This window comes from Rhinopithecus bieti, unplaced genomic scaffold, assembly GCF_001698545.2.
Source record: "Rhinopithecus bieti isolate Rb0 unplaced genomic scaffold, ASM169854v2 scaffold_1070, whole genome shotgun sequence".
In the NCBI taxonomy this organism is placed as follows: Eukaryota; Metazoa; Chordata; class Mammalia; order Primates; family Cercopithecidae; genus Rhinopithecus; species Rhinopithecus bieti.
This window is the reverse complement of record NW_016803844.1, coordinates 5,036,140-5,053,998: the sequence shown is the minus strand read 5'-3', so window position 1 is coordinate 5,053,998 and position 17,859 is coordinate 5,036,140. Positions and strand designations below refer to the sequence as shown.

Below are 17,859 nucleotides of genomic sequence, written 5' to 3'. Positions count from 1 at the left end.
AGTAAGGGAGGGTGGTGGTGAAAAGGGGAGGGGAGGGAGAAGGGAAGTGGTTTTGGAGACAAGAAGTGAAGCTGCCTGTTTTCCAGTAAGTAATGGAGAAATTCCAGGAGCCAGGGCTAAATATACTTGGCGATCAATACAGAAATGGCTCATTGTGAATAATTTAGCTGCTGGTGCAGTGAGAGTTTTGAAACTAAAGGCAAAAAGGACCAAGGCCGAAGGGGGGAAAAAGTAAAAATCTTCACAGAACTTGTCAATTCTTAAACTTTTTTTTTCCCCACAGAATACAGTTAGATTATCGATCTTTTCATTATGTGAATCAAAGCTAGGGGGTGTCATCTCATATAGTTTACTTTTATTTCTGAGAATTATGTTCTGTTTTGTGTCATTTGTGCATGAGAATAATTGTGCAAAGTTTTTTTTTTTTTTTAAGTGATTCTCTCTAGTACAACCAAAGTTTATGAAATTTTCAAAATCAGACTGTATTAAGTAGGCTTGGCATTTGTATCCAAGCATGGTCTGGCAGGAAATTAAGGTTACATTGAACAGGTGCTTACACAGAACTTGGGGTAGGCTAAAATGTCAATACAAGTCAGGGAGTTGGCCAACTGCTGTAGAAATCTTTAAGACACCGTTGGGCACTAAGTTTTTTGTTTTGTTTTGTTTTCTTATGTTTGTTTGTCCTCCCCCTCCCTATTAGAACATGATGAACCAACTTGCAACAATTGTGAATAGAGCTATCTGTATACTGGGGAAGTCCTCAAACTGCAGTGTGATTGTGGGAAGTAGCGAATGGTAAAACACTTAAATCCCAGTTAAAGCTGACACATTTGAGGTGGACCCCTTATTTTTTCTTTAAACCCAGTAAATTTTGATTAAGACAGTCATTCTTTTTTTGCTCTAGCCCATCTCACTGCACACTTATCTTTCCTATCCTATCTCCAGCAGGAATCAGATCATTTGCAGAAAGAGTTCAGTGACTTGCAAATGAGCACATACAGTACACTGTGTATGTTTCTGGGCACAGGTTGCAGCAGCAACATGGACCAACTGCTTGGAGCTTCAAATAAGTTAAGAATTTGATGGCAGATACTGAAAGGAATCATTGTATTAAGGGTATAATCTTTTGTTTTGCAGCATTGCACTTTGACTATGGAAACAGAGGCTATTGATGGCTATATAACGTGTAAGTATTAGTTTTCATTAATTTGTTATTGGTAATAAAGTTGCCTTTGTATTACCTGTGTTTTAATTCCTGGATTATGAAACTTTATTAAGAATTCTGTACTCTTTTTTTCTATCTGTTCACAATTTCACCTTTGAATGAGTTTGAGAAAATAACAGCACTGAAGTGAAATAAGAAGGAAATATAGAAATATACTAAGTTAAGTAGTATATTTAAATCAATAGTAGCTAGCAGATCAGCACTTTCCTGCTTTTTATAATTTACTTTGTTGTAAGTTTAGAATAGTCCAGGTTTCATATATGTCTATTAATATGATGTGTACTAAATATTTACTTCTCTGTAACCTAATTTTTCAGACATACTATGTGAAAGAGAATTAGCTTTCCTAACTTGACATTTCTTGAACTACCTGTCTTTTCCATCTTCTCTCTGATAGCCAGCATTTTGGAAAATGCTCATTATATATTCTGTGTGCTTAACAATTAAATTAGATGTTAAAAGAAAAGTTATTTCTTTCAACTGAAAGATACTTTAGAAATCAACAACTTATATATTAAGATAATGAAGTTTTGTTAATTTTTTTTATTGTGGGTTGATTATGGCTTTTCATCCTTTCATTCAACTGTATATTTCTAATGGTATTTCCTTATAGTTTTTTTTAAGGGAAAAAAGTATTACCTTACAGTTTGAAGGCTATGCATGCCATTGCGTGTATAAAGCAAAGTTAGTAATTACATCTTACATGACAATGAATAGAAACCAAAAGATTATATTTTGTGAAAGCAGGTGACAATGAGCTTTCACCCGAAAGGGAACACTCCAATATGGCAATTGACCTCACCTCAAGCACACCCAATGGACAGCATGCCTCACCAAGTCACATGACAAGCAGTAAGTCTTTGTTTTATGATTTTTTTTTTTTTCTATTTCTCCAGCAACAGACTTGAATTTGTTAGGTCTGTGGGGTCCTCTCACATTGTGGTATAGCTACTGTTATAGATTTTGCTAAAGAAAGAACAACACAGATTTATTCCTGTTCATTCTAGTATTATAAAACATGAGCCTGCTTACTAGTCTGAACTATCCCAAGGTGGCATTTGGGAGCTGGTGCTTACCTGTATCAGGTAAGAAAGGTTAGAATTTGCTGGTTATTGTTTTGACTTGCCAGGTTTATGACTGGATTTTTTGTTGTTGTTGGGTAAAAAATGTGGAAACGTCACTTCCAAAGGACTCTTCACATTTAATAAATGAAATAATTTTATATTGCCTTGGTAGAAAGCTAAACTGTCAGTGATAAAAGTATAGTGTTACTTGCTTTTAAAAAATGTGAAAGTTTCTTCTCCAAAGCATTGGAAGTGAAGTGTAATTGAAAATTTATAGAACTCATTTATATCCATTTCTCTAACAAGGTTGAAAGTCTTTTGTTCAGAGAAGAACTGATAAAATTTGGAAAGATGTTTTGAATTTGTAGGAAAAGACAGTTTTGGGTACTATTTTTGATAAAGGGTCATTTGCTGATGTAATATACATTGTTTTTGTGTAATAAGATGCAACTTATGTGCTGTCAGTGACAGAAGACAAAATACTTTCCTTTATTAAGAATATGGTTGCTTTTTTCTTAATTACCGTTTTATCAGTTTAGTTATCAAGTACAAGTGCTTTATTACTCTTACTCAAAAGTAATTTGAAATCTTGTTTTTATACTTTTGATTTATATTTTATTCTTATATGTTATAGAGAGGACATTGGACCTACATGTAAATATAATTAAATTTACAAGTTTTCTGTTTTGGCGATATGTGAAGGAAAGGCATTTTCTTTCCTTTCTTTCCCCCCTGAAGATTTAATAACTAAGAAAAGTGAATCATCTACTTAATTGTGAGCGTATTCAGAAAATGTATTCTGACTATCCAGAGAGGGCAACTTTTTTTTTTTTACTTCTAACAGCTCTCGAAACCTTTTTTTATTATAAAGCACGAGTTGTTCATTGTATAAGACTACTGAATTATAAGCAAATTATATAGAAATACTATTGAAAACATTTTGCAATTTTTAACTTTAAGTATTTTAACTATTGACTGAATTATGATTAAGTTATTTGATTGCTTATTTATTTAAAAGTTGTAGTTACTTTAAGTATGAAGCATTTACCTAAGAAAATTTAATTCTAGAAGCAGTCCTTACAATTCCTTTATCCTTTAGACAAGAAAAAACTAGTAAGAGTTAGTGAGTGAATGTATACTAAATTATTATGCTAATCTCATAATGAATCTTCTGCATTCTTTTTTTTGCTAGTTGATTTGATAAAAAATATACTATGACTACAATTTAGGCAATAGAATTTTTACATTTCAATATACTAGTTATTTGGTGTAATGTTTTTATTTCTCACATAGCTCACACAATTTCCCAAAGAGTAAAAAGAGATTAATATGTAGTTTCTATTAGTTAGCTGTTGGCTTTAGAAACATTGCATGTATCGGGTAGGGAGTAACTGTTAATCAGAGACTCGACTGTCATCCCCTAGACACAACCACAGGAAAATGCTTGTCAATTGGTTAATTGACTGCTTTATTTGTGAATTTGATTCTGGTTTTTCAAGTACTTGCTTCAGAAAGGCAGTTCACTCATCTTTTTAAATAAACAGTGCAGAGTGTAGGCATGATCAATTTGAACAAATAAGAACTGTGCTTTTGACATTTGAGCTTTTCTCACCCAACAACAGTAAACTTATGTTTGGTAGAGAGTTTTTAAACTTACTAGCCTGTGGCAATTCCATGTTAGTACAGGTTTTGGCTAAGATGCACGTGTTTTCAGATTCTTTTCCAAAAAGTTGCAGGTTAAATATTTTGGCTCTCACTTCAGAGCTGTCTCTTGCATCCTTTATGTAGCCTCTATTTACAGTATCTAGGTTACCCACTTAGGTGTTAGATGGAGAAGATACCCATTTTTCCTCTCTGTTAGATCTAGGAGAATATCAGCATTTTAGATTGCCAAAGCAAATAGTGATAGAGAGGAACTCTTGTCTATTAATTAGTACAAGAGACCTAGAATTGGTCACTCTGATGTTTTTCTGTGACTTGGAATAATTTTTGTGTGCATCTGGCCTGTCAAATCGCTTGTGTCTGAGATCACTGGTTTTCCTAAATCCCTTTACATGCATTGTTGACTTTGTTAAATGAAAAGAACTTATTTATTTTCTGCATTTTTTAATATCTTCAAGTATACTTCCTGGAGGGTGGCTGCTTCCAAAAACAGAATTGCAATTTTGATTGAAAGTGTTAAAGCTAAAAGTAAATGTGAAAACCTTTAAGACAGTTTCTAGTAGCAGGAAGGAGAGGATGGGAATATATGTGTAAGGAGGAAAAAAAGTTTATTTTTAAACAGTTAAAAAAATAAATAAGTAAAATCTTTTTTTTTTTTTTTTTTTTTTTAAATAAAACAGCTAACGCTCTGGTCAAAAAAGTATCAATAAGGCATGAGAGCTCACTTATTTTGACTTTAGGAAGGTGGTCAGTACTACTGTAAGGTCCCAGCATTTGTTTGAGCTATTTGGTAACTCTTCTAAGATGAAGGGTCTCTGTGCAACTTGCTGCCAGCTATTGTATAAAAATAATGACAGCAGCTATCATTATTTGACAGTGCTAGAATAGAGCACTGGTGACTTGGGAGAAAACTAAAAATGTTATAGTGCCTGACAGTTTTTGGTTTTGAAATTTAGCATGTAAGATAAACTTAAGAAGAAGTAAGAGATATTAGTGATTCTAACATTTTATAATGACTACTTCCTATGGTTTCGAATGAATTTTCTTAGAGAACTTTAAACTTTTTCTTCTGGAATAAGGATCTCTTTGATAAGAAGATGGGCATTGTTGCCTGAGATCGTTAGTGTACATATTGAGTCTGCTGACAATCTTCTGTGTCAGGGATGACAGTATATGCCTTGATGGCTATTGGAAATACACAGTGTTAAGTGATTTTTAAAAATAGAATCTGGGAGTTAAGAATCTGAGACAGGCATCTCAGATAGAACAATATAAAAATACTCCATATTGTATTTCGGCCCATCAGATGAAACTTACTTTGTGATTCCTTCTATTTCTTGGTTAGCTCATTTCCTATTCTTGCATAGTTGTTCAGTATTGGTTTCAGACTGTTCTATACCGGCAACTGACTATTTTGAAAATTGTTTAAAGTTCAAAATTTTTAAATTAATTTCATTTTCCTTATCTATTTTTATAATGTTTATGTATAAATTTACTTTGCAAGTAGTAACTTAAATGGGTATGAAAATACATCATGATGCAAAATTTGTTTCTATTACTTTAAAGCTCTTAAGTGGATCAACTGTACAGTCAATGCTATTTATCAGTCTGATGACCAAGTGGCATGTATGGAATCGGAAGAAGTAGTAAGTCTAGTTTTACAAGGCTCTGACCAATAATCAGGTCAGGGAATCTAGTTTATTCTTTTCAGAGTACTTCACATTAGTTTTTTTCTTAGCTAGTTTCCATTTTTGGAACCTAGTGAGGCAGAAGTATATTATGATTTCTATTTTTCATATGTGGAAATTGAGGCTTGAAGAAATCAATTTACCTCTTAGAGAACTTAGCAGAAAGATGAAGTTATCAGGATTGGGACATAAAATTGTGACATTACCTTGTGGGTAAATTAGATAACTGCTATCTCTACAATGTCACCTTCTCAGGGTGTCTGCCGTGTCCAGTACTGGCCCATATTTTTGTGACGAAAACAATATTTCAGAAATAGAAGAGTTACTATGAGGGTGGAGTGATATCAGATAATCTTTTCAAGTGGGTGTTCTAATGCACTTTTTGAAATAGAGCTTATATTATGGGAGTCACCAGCTTTCTGAGTTGTCTTCTGTAGCTTAGTTTGGCGGTCACCCTTGGTTGGATTGCTATAGGACACACCCTAATGTAACACCAGATGGGCTTGATGTAAAATCTTGTTCTGTTTTAAGTCACAGTACTTAGGTTTGTGTATATACCCAATGTACTTTACATTTAGTTTTTATTTATTAGGGAATTAAATAAAAATAGTTCTGATTTAATTTCTTTACAGGTATCAGAGATAAATGTCATAACTATGTACCAAAAAAGGAAAAAAAGGGAAAAAAAGAAAGTAAAGGATGTATAGATTTGTTGGTAATTAACAGCAAAAGTGCTGTAATTTTTTCTTTGAACCTCATTCCACTCCCAACTCCCCATCTTTTTAGGCTGCTTAGTACTGAGAATTAAAGTCTGTTTTCAAAAAACAAAACAACTTATGGCAGAAAGATTATCCTTATTGTCTCTATCTTTGTTCAAAATCTGTCTTTCCCACTAGAAGTACTTTTTTAAAAAAAGGTGATATGATTGGATATGTACTATTGATAGTCTTCCTGTAAGCCGCAATGAATTTTCGTCTCTGGGTTCCGTGCTCTTCTCTCCTAACTTTTGATGTATTGATATATTTTGAATATTTACATATTTTTATCACATGTGGAAATATCAGTAGCAGGGTTCCAGTCCTAAAATGAGGTAGAATATGTTGTTTTCTTCACTTTTTTTCCTTTTATCTGTTTATGTTAAAGGTGTTTATTGACCTGTTAGTATTTTCCTTTTGTGAATTAATTGAGACCCAATATATCTCTGTTTTGATATAGGTAAGGCACATTTAGGGATAGTTCCCTTTATTATAAATGTTATAATCACCACTGGAACTAGAGAAGGAAGAGGGACATCCTTTATTGAGTGCACTTAGTATATTAGATGCTTTACTTATTATTTCACTTTGTCTCCACATCAATTCTGTGAGGTAGGCATGTAATTACTCCATTTTATGATACTTAAAACTGAGGCTCAGAAGCAGTAGATTGTGAGTGGTTAAAAATATGGGCTTTGCAATTTTGCTGGCCTGGGTTAGAATTCCTATTTTGCTGTGTGACCTTGGCCATGTCACTTGACATCTTTGAGCTCCAGTTTCCTTATCTGTAGAATAGGGATAAGCAATACTTACCTCAGTGGGCTGTTGTGAGATTTCAATAAGGCAATATATGCAAAATACTCACCACAACTTCTGGCACATGCTAAGACTCAATAAATAATCACTGCTGCTATTACTCAGAGCAGTCAAGTTACTTTTTTATGGACCTATGACTCATAAGAAAAAGGATTTGTTTTCAAATCCAAATCTATTTGAAATCTGGGTCTTTTGCTCTTTTCTGTTTGTTGCACAGGTCCAGGGAAGAAGGATAGGGATTTCTGATAATTTTGGGTAAAAATTGAAGCAGAAACCCTCCATTATTTAAAGCATCTATGAAGATTTTGGTTAAGAAAGAAATAGAGTATGTTGATATGTCAGAATTGGGGAGGGGGCTGGCACTCGATGTTCCTGAGTATAGTTTTGTGGTTTTGATTATATGTAAAGCACATCACTGCATATTATTGGTGTTCCAGATATACCAGTCATTACAAATGACAAAAGAAAACAATTCTGGTGATAGGGTAACCTGTTCCTACAGAGAATCAATTCTTTGAGAGTCCTTATCTAAAATCTAACCTCATTTGATGCTTCTGGTGGTACCATAAATTCTCACTTAGTGATACCTAATAAAATTGTTAGTTTAATTGTTGATTGTGCACTTTGGGGGTAGTAGTTTAGGTGTTTTAAATTTGAAGTAGACTTAAATGCAATTATTAGTTATAAGCATTTGACATTTTGCTGTTCAATTCTAGTTGATCAATGCAATAAATATTTGTGGGATACCTCATATGTACCAGGTATTGTAAGGTGAATCCGAAGGTGAATAAACAGTATAGAGTCCTTTTCCTCCAGGAACTCATACTCTAGTGGGACAGACAGACATTAAGTAGGGCATTTTACTGTAGTAAACTTAGTGTCTTGATTATTATGGGGGATGAGAGGTGATGCTCGTTTGGAAAGATTTTTTAGAGGGAGAGACTGCTTGAGCCGAGACTTATTAAATGAATAGGACTTAGGGGAGAATTGGAAGACCTTTTCAGTAAATAACGTATCCACAATAAGAGGTGAGAAATAGCATGCAATATTCTGGGAAATACAAGCCGATTGGTATTTCTAGACTGTAAAGTTGGAGTCTAGGAATTTGAGGCAAGGAATGATTTTGGAGAGTTAATCAAGGCAGGATAATGGAACATCTTGTATGAGAGGAAACTTGGCTTTTATTTTCATGGAAGTCAATGGTTTTAACAAAGTAGGGTAGGTGACTTCAGTCTTTTGACTGACATGGATCAATTTGACTACAATGTGGGGAAAAAGATTGCGGATGGGGACCAGTGTATAGGCAGGTGCATCTTTAACAGGCTGTTTCAATGATTGAGTGAGAAGTCATGCAAGGTAGTAGTAGTGGGATAAAAAAGAAGGAGAAGGATCTAGGTAATATTTAGCAGCTTAAAGTAGACAGTACTTGGGTGGTAGAATTAAGGAGAGAACAGAGTCAAGGATGACAGCCTCTAAATTACTGGATAGATGGTGGTAGGTTCTGTCAGTGAAGATAGCAAATACTGGAGCAAGTTTCCTGGAAAAGATTTAGCTTAGTTCAATTCTGGTTTGAAGCACCTATAGGGTTCAATTTGGGAGGGGGATAGCAATTAGGCACATGGATATAGACCAAAGTATGAATTTTCCTAGTTAGAAAAAACTAATATTAGCCCATGTTTTGGTTGCTTTTCTGCCCATATTACTTTAACAGTAGTTTAATGCCATGTTTGAAAACATTCATGTCTAAGTAATTCTCAGTATTTGATCAGTGGCCTTGTTTCCCCAATTGCCCCATTAAATCAAAATTCTATATTGAATTGTATGTACACAGCCTTTAATAAACTCTTTGCTTAATGGAATCCTTTATGCTAGTCTCAGAAGTTGAATTAATTGATGTGATTGACTCACTGATTTTTAAACAAAAAGCTCTTCAACATTTTGTGGTATATCTAATATCATAACTTCTATGTTTTTTAAAAAAATCATAAGACTAATGTATGCCATATACTCCAGTGCCTCTACTCTAATGCTCTGTCTTTATTCTGCAACCTGTTTCTTTATAAATTAATATGCTATTGAAAATATTACATACTTGTTACAGGTTGTTAGCTAAATACTGGTCAATTCTGCCACATTAATAGCTGAAGAATTTCATACTCCTCACCAGAGCCTTTTTGAAGACTTTGAGATAAATATGCAGATACAGTATATATTATTTTAAAATGATTTTGTATATAATTTATTTTTAAAAAATATAATATCATACCCCTTGGGATGAGGTTACCTAGATGGGAAAGTATAGTATAGATAATATATTAGTTAACATACTTATTCTAAAATATTTATTATAGAATTCCATCTTAAAAATGTAAGCACTGACTATCCAAGACACCATAGAATTCCAAATGAATGTTAATGCTAGAAACACTTCTTCTGAGACTTCCTGTATGTGGAGAGTCAGAACTCCCTAGAGAGGTATTTTTCATCTTTTGATCATTGATCCAGCAAACATTTATTAAGCACTTACTGTGTATGATGCATTGCTGGTGCTGGGGCTCAAAAAATAGGCTTGGGTGTTTTCTAGAGAAGGATGTTATCTTCAAGGGTCCAAACGAATTGATATTTTGTATGAGATCGTAATAATGCTTATTACATTTAGAAGTAAATGAGTGTGATATGCTAACTATGACTTACATCCATTTTAGATTAATGAGCTGCTTATCACCTTTTACCTCCAAGAGTTTTTCAAATGTGTATAAATTTGAGGATGTACAGTGAAGCAGACAAAAGGGCAACCAGCCACTTAGATAGGTTCTCACAGGCTAGCATTTCCCCACAGAATTATTTATAATGCAGGATTTGGCACTCATTTTTTTGCAAGTTCTGAAACTAGATTTGTGGCACACTTAGAGTAGATCTGTATCTCAAGGTTGACTGACATTAAAGAAGTTTACGAAATTGATATTTAAAATCAGAATGCCAATTCATGTTTAGATATTGATTAAAAATACACACACACACACACACACACACACACACACACATCCAACCAACAAACATAGGAGCTGGATCACTCTAGTTGGCTTCACCAGATCATTTTGTTCTTGTGAACTGACCTATATGGGTAATCAGTAAAGGTCATTTACTGAGCAAGGAATCTGAATAAAGGGAGTTAGTTATATAATTCAAATGTTTAATGGCATTAGACTAAGAGAGCCTAATATATTCAGCATCACAATAGAGATAGCATTGCTATTTGGATAATTATGGTGGAAATCCTTTGTCCAGTTCTTTCTCCTTTGAATGGACATGGATTTAGATTCCCTACATCAGTGTTCAACCAAAATACTTCAGAGAGTCGTTTTTTTTTCCCCCTTGGCTTCCTAGGCTAAACCCCCCATATTCAGTCTTTAACCTATATTAATACATACAATCAGGTTACGACCAGTTCTTTCTGGCCTGGGATCCATTCATTTTCTTTAATGTGATTTATATTTCTGCTTTAATTTGTAAAATGTTGATTTTACAGCCTAACTCGATGAAGACAATCTTATAATGCCTATAAAGGATACTTCCTTCAGCTACTATTGCCATAAATTCAAACTTCCATTCACAGAAATCTCGATAGGTGATGTGGTCAGCAGTTTAAGAGTTCTTAATATCTATTTTAGATGGAGATGGAAAATAGCATTACCACCTGAGAAAGATCCTTAAGCTAGTTGTTGATATAGAGGCACTTCCAGTTTATAGGTCAGAAGGAAAAAAAACACCAAACCAGTCTCTTGAAATTATTGAAGTGATCTGACCACAGTAAATGAGATTTTATAGCAAACTGTTGTATTTCATGTTAGTTAGTAGAAAAGCTGTCTTAATTACTGAGTGTGAATTAAGTAACTTTTCAAAGCATATAGATTTATTTGGGGGCCATACATTGATTATAAAGAAATTAATCAGGTGTGAATGTGAATCTTTGAGGAAAGATTTGAATCTTTGAGGAAGATTCCAGATGTGAATCTTTGAGGAAAATGGTCATGCCTCTTTATCCCTAGCATAAGCATTGTATGCATTGTAGGAGCCCTGTAAATATTTGTTGAATGAAGGAACTACTTAAGATTAGTATATTACATATGTCTATTTAAATAATATGCTTCTGACCTACTTGAAAAAAAATTTGGAAACTTGATTTCTTAGTTGTTGAAATAATCCAAAATCCTAATTTACTTGTGATTTTTTTCTGTTTGGGAATGTGTTATTTTTATAATGTCTCACTCTGAAAAAGATTTTGTAATCTTCAAATTGGTCCCAAAAGCTGATCTCTAAGTTTCTAAACAGCTTTTATGTTTTCTGATTCTATACAACCATGTTTAGTGGAATCCACATTAATGTTAATGTAGATGTTTCCATGATACCACCATCATCATCTTCATTACTACCATTAATATCTTGATATAGCACATTTAAGGTTACAGATTTAATTCCATACACTTGTAATTTTAAAGCCAGTTCTCTATCACTTATTTAAACTGTTTTTAGTAGCATATACAAGATGGAATGCTTCAATTAGCTTTTCTTATGCACTCCAGATATTTTGATGAGTGTATAATTAATCAGTGTGAAGTCACGTTCTAATGAATTAACATTCTGGGTGTCTACACTTTTGACGTTTTTGTCATTGCTCTCATTATCATTGAAGCTGTAGTTCTCCTTACACTTGTCTATGTCAGCTCTACCTACTTCTTACTAAGACATCAACATGCAGGGCTTGATCATATTTTGAAGTGCTAGGGTACTATGTTGCTCTGTTTTCAGTTGAATTAACAATGAGAATTTCTAAATTCTTTCTAAAGAGGCTTAATTTCTTCTGCAAGTATATAAAACATTTTCTTTTATGGCCATTTTCATCAATGTCCTTGTTTTGTTTAAAAATACACATTTTAACAAGTAATATTTACATATGGAAATATCTTATCTGTCTTCTAATCAGAGTTATGCCAATATACTTATTATTCAGATGGTCTGAAGTAGATCACTTTATTTTCAAGACATCTGTTGCTTTTTAGACTGAAAAGTGGCATTTCTATAGTTTTTAGGGCTGAGGATGTATGTTTAATTCCTGATTGTAAAAGGTCTGTCTCTTTCTGTTGGAAATGTTTGCTCAGATCACCCATATATCATCTAAAGCTTGAAAACTGAGCTATTCAATAATTTTTAGGTACTAAAAATAGGCAGTACCTAATCATTTCTGTGTACTGCTTTAAAATGATTTACACCTTAAAAACACGGACTCGAATGTAGTATTTGGAAATATAAAATGACTTCTATTACATTATTACATTTTTGAAAACTACTTGAAAGCAGCAATAGATTGTGACTGGACATAACTGAGAACTATAAAAATAAGTATGAGATTTTTCCGTAAGTCTGCTGTTTGTAAGTTCTCAAAGCATGAATTTACACACTGCCATCTGTCTGAATTATGACACATTAATGACCTAATGATAGTTTTAGGTTTAATTTTTTTTGGAAATAAAACAAACAAAAGAAACACCCCGTACCGCAACAAAACACAATTTAAAATAAATTATTTTTACATAAATAATCACAGTAATGCTGTTTGCATAAATTTTGGGGGATACATTTGCATAGTTTTAGTTGGTCTTACATTTTGAGTATAATACTTGTAACAAATTTGAAAAGATTTTTTTTTCAGCCAGAGAAGCTGTAGTTAACTAGACAATTGATTTCATACAACTCTATGTATATGATAATGCCATTTATGTTTTTAAAAGCATATGTGTGCATGTGTATGCATGTGAATGTGTGAAAGCAAAGAATAAGAACAAGAAGGAAACGTCAAAACTTGATATAGTTTACTTTGGACTATAGGAGGGTAAACGGTATTTTATATTTTATTCTAAATAGTTCTACATTCTTTAAGTCTCTTACAAAAAATAAATTCATATGTTATTTGTGTAATTTAAAGAAAAGACAAATGAATTCAGTCAGCCATCCTCTAAAAGAAAGTGTGGAGCCAGAAAACTGATAGTAGCTCTGATTACATCCATTTAACTTTGAAATTTCAGTGAAATTATAGACTCATAAAAATGATCAGCTGTCATCAATGATAAATACTGAAATCGGGCATTTTCATGTATAAATGCTATCTTCAGATTTATTCAATACTATCTTACTATAGATTTACTCAAAATATAAGGTATTTTCTTTTCTTTCTTTTTTTTTTTTTGAGACAGTGTCTTGCTCTGTCACCCAGGCTGGAGTGCAGTGGTGTGATCTTGGCTCACTGCAACCCCTGCCTCCCAGGTTCAAGTGAAATCTCGTGCCTCAGTCTCCTGAGTAGCTTGGATTACAGGTGCCCATCACCATGTGCAGCTAATTTTTAAAATTTTTTTAGTGTAGACAGGGTTTCACTAAGTTGGTCAGACTGGCCTCAAACTCTTGACCTCGGGCTATCCACCCGCCTCAGCCTCCCAAAGTGCTGGGATTACAGGTGTGAGCCACTGCGCCCAGCTCTTTCTTTTCTTTTTTCTTTCTTTCTTTTTTTTTTTTTGAAATGGAGTCTCTCTCCATCGCCCAGGCTGGAGTGCAGTGGCGCGATCTGGCTCACTGCAACCTCCGCCTCCCGGTTTCAAGCGATCCTCCTGCCTCAGCCTCCTGAGTAGCCAGGATTACAGGCGCACCACCACGCCCGACTAATTTTTTTTTTTTTTTTTAATGTATTTTTAGTAGAGATGGGGTTTCACCATGTTGGTCAGGCTGGTCTCGTACACCTGAGCTTGTGAGCCACTGCGCCCGGCATACTTTACTTTTCGTTTCATTTTGTTTCTCTTATCTTTTCTTCTCTCTCTCTCTCATTTCTTTCTCTTTCTCCTTTCCTTTCCTTTTTTCCTTTTTCTTTCCTTTTCCTTTCCTGAGATGGGGTTTCATTCTGTTGTTCAGGCTGGAGTGCAGTGTCACGATTATAGCTCAGTGCAGCCTGGAACTCCTGGGTTCAAGCAATCTTCTCAAGTATCTGGGGCTACAGGTGCATGCCACCATGCCCAGCTAATTTTTAACACTTTTTTTTAGAGTCAGGGTTTCACTCTCTCATTGTGTTGTCCAGGCTGGTCTTGAACTCTTGGCCTCAAGTGATCCTGCAGCCTCAGCCTCCTGAGTATCTGAGTTTACAGGTGTGAGCCACCACACTTGGCTAGGTTGTTTCCAGTGGACTTTCCAAATGTTACATACTCTGAATTGTTTTATGAGTAATATTCATTCCTAGCATGAAATGTCATACACTAAATAATGTACATATAAATATTAAAATGACATATCAATATTAAGGAAACATTGTGGCATCTGACGGCAAAAGAAATCTGAGTAGAATGAGTTAAAACATAGAATTTCAATTCTGTCTTGTATGTAACAGACAAGTTTACTTTTAAAAAAGAGCCTTGTGGCTGGGCGCGGTGGCTCAAGCCTGTAATCCCAGCACTTTGGGAGGCCGAGATGGGCGGATCATGAGGTCAGGCGATCGAGACCATCCTGGCTAACCCGGTGAAACCCCGTCTCTACTAAAAAATACAAAAATCTAGCCGGGCGAGGTGGCGGGCGCCTGTAGTCCCAGCTACTCGGGAGGCTGAGGCAGGAGAATGGTGTAAACCCGGGAGGCGGAGCTTGCAGTGAGCTGAGATCCGGCCACTGCACTCTAGCCCGAGCAACAGAGCGAGACTCCGTCTCAAAAAAAAAAAAAAAAAAAAAAAACCTTAGTCTGTTTTTCTTATTCATCAATTTAAAATTCCATTGAATGTTGCTAATTTTTTACATTAAAACTATTAAAGAGAAACTATTTTTAGCAAGACAACTTTGGTATGTTGCTAATGGAGGTAGAACCTGTGGAGATAACTTAAGGCCTATAAAAGAAAGAGCAGAGCTGTGAAGTATAGAGAGCATAGAAGAAAGCTGGAGCCAGAAGAAAGAAAATAAGCATAACAGATTCAAAAGTGGAGGACAAGCCACAGACTCCACTTGAGTTAGTAGATCCGCTGGAGAGAGCAATAGAGCAAATGAAAAATAGCATCTTTTCCTCCCCTTTTGCTTTCTTCACAAAGAAATAAATAAAGATAAATCAGAATTTATAAGTGAATCAAGGAAGCTGCCTGCTTAAGCGATGAGGAATTGTGGCAATAAGATTAGAATGGTTTCTGGTAGAATCTAAATGAATAAGCATTTAGATTCAGTAGAAAGAAACATACTTCTTCAGATATTTGAAAGCCAGGGAATTGGAGATGAGGGTAGATTGGTGTGTCCTAAGGGATTGATTCTAGAACAATTAGCCAATTAAAGCAGGATAAAAGTTAGTGGTGCCTAGTTATATAGTTATAAACCAGTGCTATTACCAGTGGCCATCTTGGACTAATCTATTGCTTTTATCTTTTGCAAAAATGATTGTGTACTATACTGTGTGTGTGAGAGATATCCTAACTGGTCATATTCCTGAATTATCACGGATGCGGTAAACTTTGATCTTGCCCCTCAGTTGTCTTTTTACTTTAGTGGGAAAGGAGATTGGTAGGGGGTTAGGGAGACTGCAAGGCTGCCAGAAAGAACTTTCTGTGCCTTTTTTTTGCCCCTCTTGGGAGGTGGCAATGAAGAAGGAACTTGATATTGAGCAGATGAGATGGGGTTTTGCATCCAGTTTTTGTCCTCTGATCTCTGGTTTTTCCATTTTCCTCTTGAAGTGTCTAAGACACAGGCACTGAGGGTTCCAGAAGACTTTCTTGAGATCATACTCTGTTAGAGATTTAGAAGGCTCAGATTGGCTTTTACCCATTGAGACATTTTTAAAAAATTAATCTGTTTTAATACTGTAGTAAAAATTTATCAGATGTGAGATAAACTTTACATGTGTTTCATTGTTGAAGAAAAGGTTTACTAAGCCCATAAATAATAATAACAATAATAAAAAGATCAGTATATATTTAACTTGCTTAAAAAAAAACAAATTTTAATTAAGTCTATTAAGAATACCATTTTATTTGTAAGGTACTTTTTTCAAAATGCTTTGACATCTAGCATAGTATGTGCTGATCAAAACTTGAGCTTAACATTTATGCAACCAGTGTCAGAGGAATCTACTCTTTTTGATAGCGCTTAGCATTTTATTACTGGAAAATAGTAAACATTTATTTATTTATTTTTTTTTTTGAGACGGAGTCTGTCTTTGTCACCCAGGCTGGAGTGCGGTGGCACGGTCTCGGCTCCACTGCAACATCTGCCTCCCGAGTAGCTGAGATGACAGGCACCTGCCACCATGCCCAGCAAATTTTTGTGTTTTTAGTAGAGACTGGGTTTTACCATGTTGGTCAGGCTAGTCTTGAACTTCTGACCTCAAGTAATCTGCCTACCTCAGCCTCCCAAAGTGCCGGGATTACAGGCGTGAGCCACCGTGCCTGGCCAATAAACATGTTTTTAAAAATTACAGAATTGAGCAAGTTTTCCTGTTTCTCTCCCTTTGTGGTATATAAAGAAGTGGGACCTAATATGTCCCACTAATATGTGGTATATAAAGAAGTGGGACCTAATATGTCAAATATGTGGCCCCTAGATGGATATTTCATCTCTTGGAATCTCAGTTTTATTTGTAAAAAGTGGTTATTGCTCTCTGTCAGAGGAGTGGTAAGCATTAGAGACAATATATTTAAAGCTTCCAGAACAGTGACTGGCTCATGGTAACTTAGCCAGAATGATAGCTCCTATTTTATTGTTAGATAAAAGAATATGAAAAAAAAGTTGAATTGCATAATAACTAAGAGACAGATCCCACAAACATATATCAAATAGTCTTCTAGGAAGGACATGCTTTTAGTCTGCTTTTAATCAACAATAATTTTAAAAATTAGTCCAAACCATTGCATGGAACACAATATATCTGGATCACTTACTGAATATTTCTGCTTTTCATCTGTTTGAGTGCTGTCAGGTAGACAGACTCAGAGTTTTTGTTTGAAAAGAAATGTGTATGCAATATGAGACTATTAATTCTGTTGTATTCAAATCAATTATTGAAGAAATAAAAGTAAAATTACCTAATTCAAGTGAATCACACATAAACCTACTCTGTTTGTGAGGGGTATAATTGAAATGGTAATTAAGTGGTAGTAATGCATTTCATTTGAGGATGGCAATTCAGAAAATGTGTTTTCTGGCAGGTCTTGGCTGCATGGTGTACCTCCCTAGGTGACCTTGTCCAGAGTGAGTTTTTAGGATGGACTTATTTACTTGTATACTAGATGTGTTGGCGAATGAACTCCTAGTATATAGCTCTGAAATTTTATGAATTTCCATACTTATGTTGCTATATGTTATATTAAATTCATGTCTCTGTTGCATATCTGGAATTCTCAGAACCACATATACATACCCCAGCAGTGTTATTTTTTTCCTCTTACCTTGTGTAGAATCAAGGATAAAACAGAATATTCAGTTTAAAAGGATTTCACATTAGAGTATATATAAACAGACATTTTCATGAGTGAAGTTTCACCTTTTTTGGGTCAGAGTTACTATTGTCATAGGCACAGGACAGTCGATCCCTAATTCCAAATGATATATATATATATATATTTTAATCCAAGAATCCCTTCTCTAAA

General features: G+C 34.6%; 1 protein-coding gene across 9 annotated transcripts in view; it reads left to right on the top strand.

The window, feature by feature from the left end:
• IKZF2 (IKAROS family zinc finger 2) overlaps positions 1 to 17,859 on the top strand; it is a 176,465-nt gene that overhangs the window by 2,616 nt on the left and 155,990 nt on the right. For 6 of the 9 annotated variants that reach the window (XM_017855659.1, XM_017855699.1, XM_017855680.1 and 3 more), the window contains 2 exons: positions 1,138 to 1,186; positions 1,973 to 2,077. In XM_017855659.1, coding sequence (XP_017711148.1) covers positions 1,138 to 1,186; positions 1,973 to 2,077 — 154 coding nt within the window. Of the gene's footprint in view, positions 1 to 1,137; positions 1,187 to 1,969; positions 2,078 to 17,859 lie in introns of all 9 variants that reach the window. The other 3 variants (XM_017855655.1, XM_017855647.1, XM_017855644.1) reach the window with 1 other exon arrangement.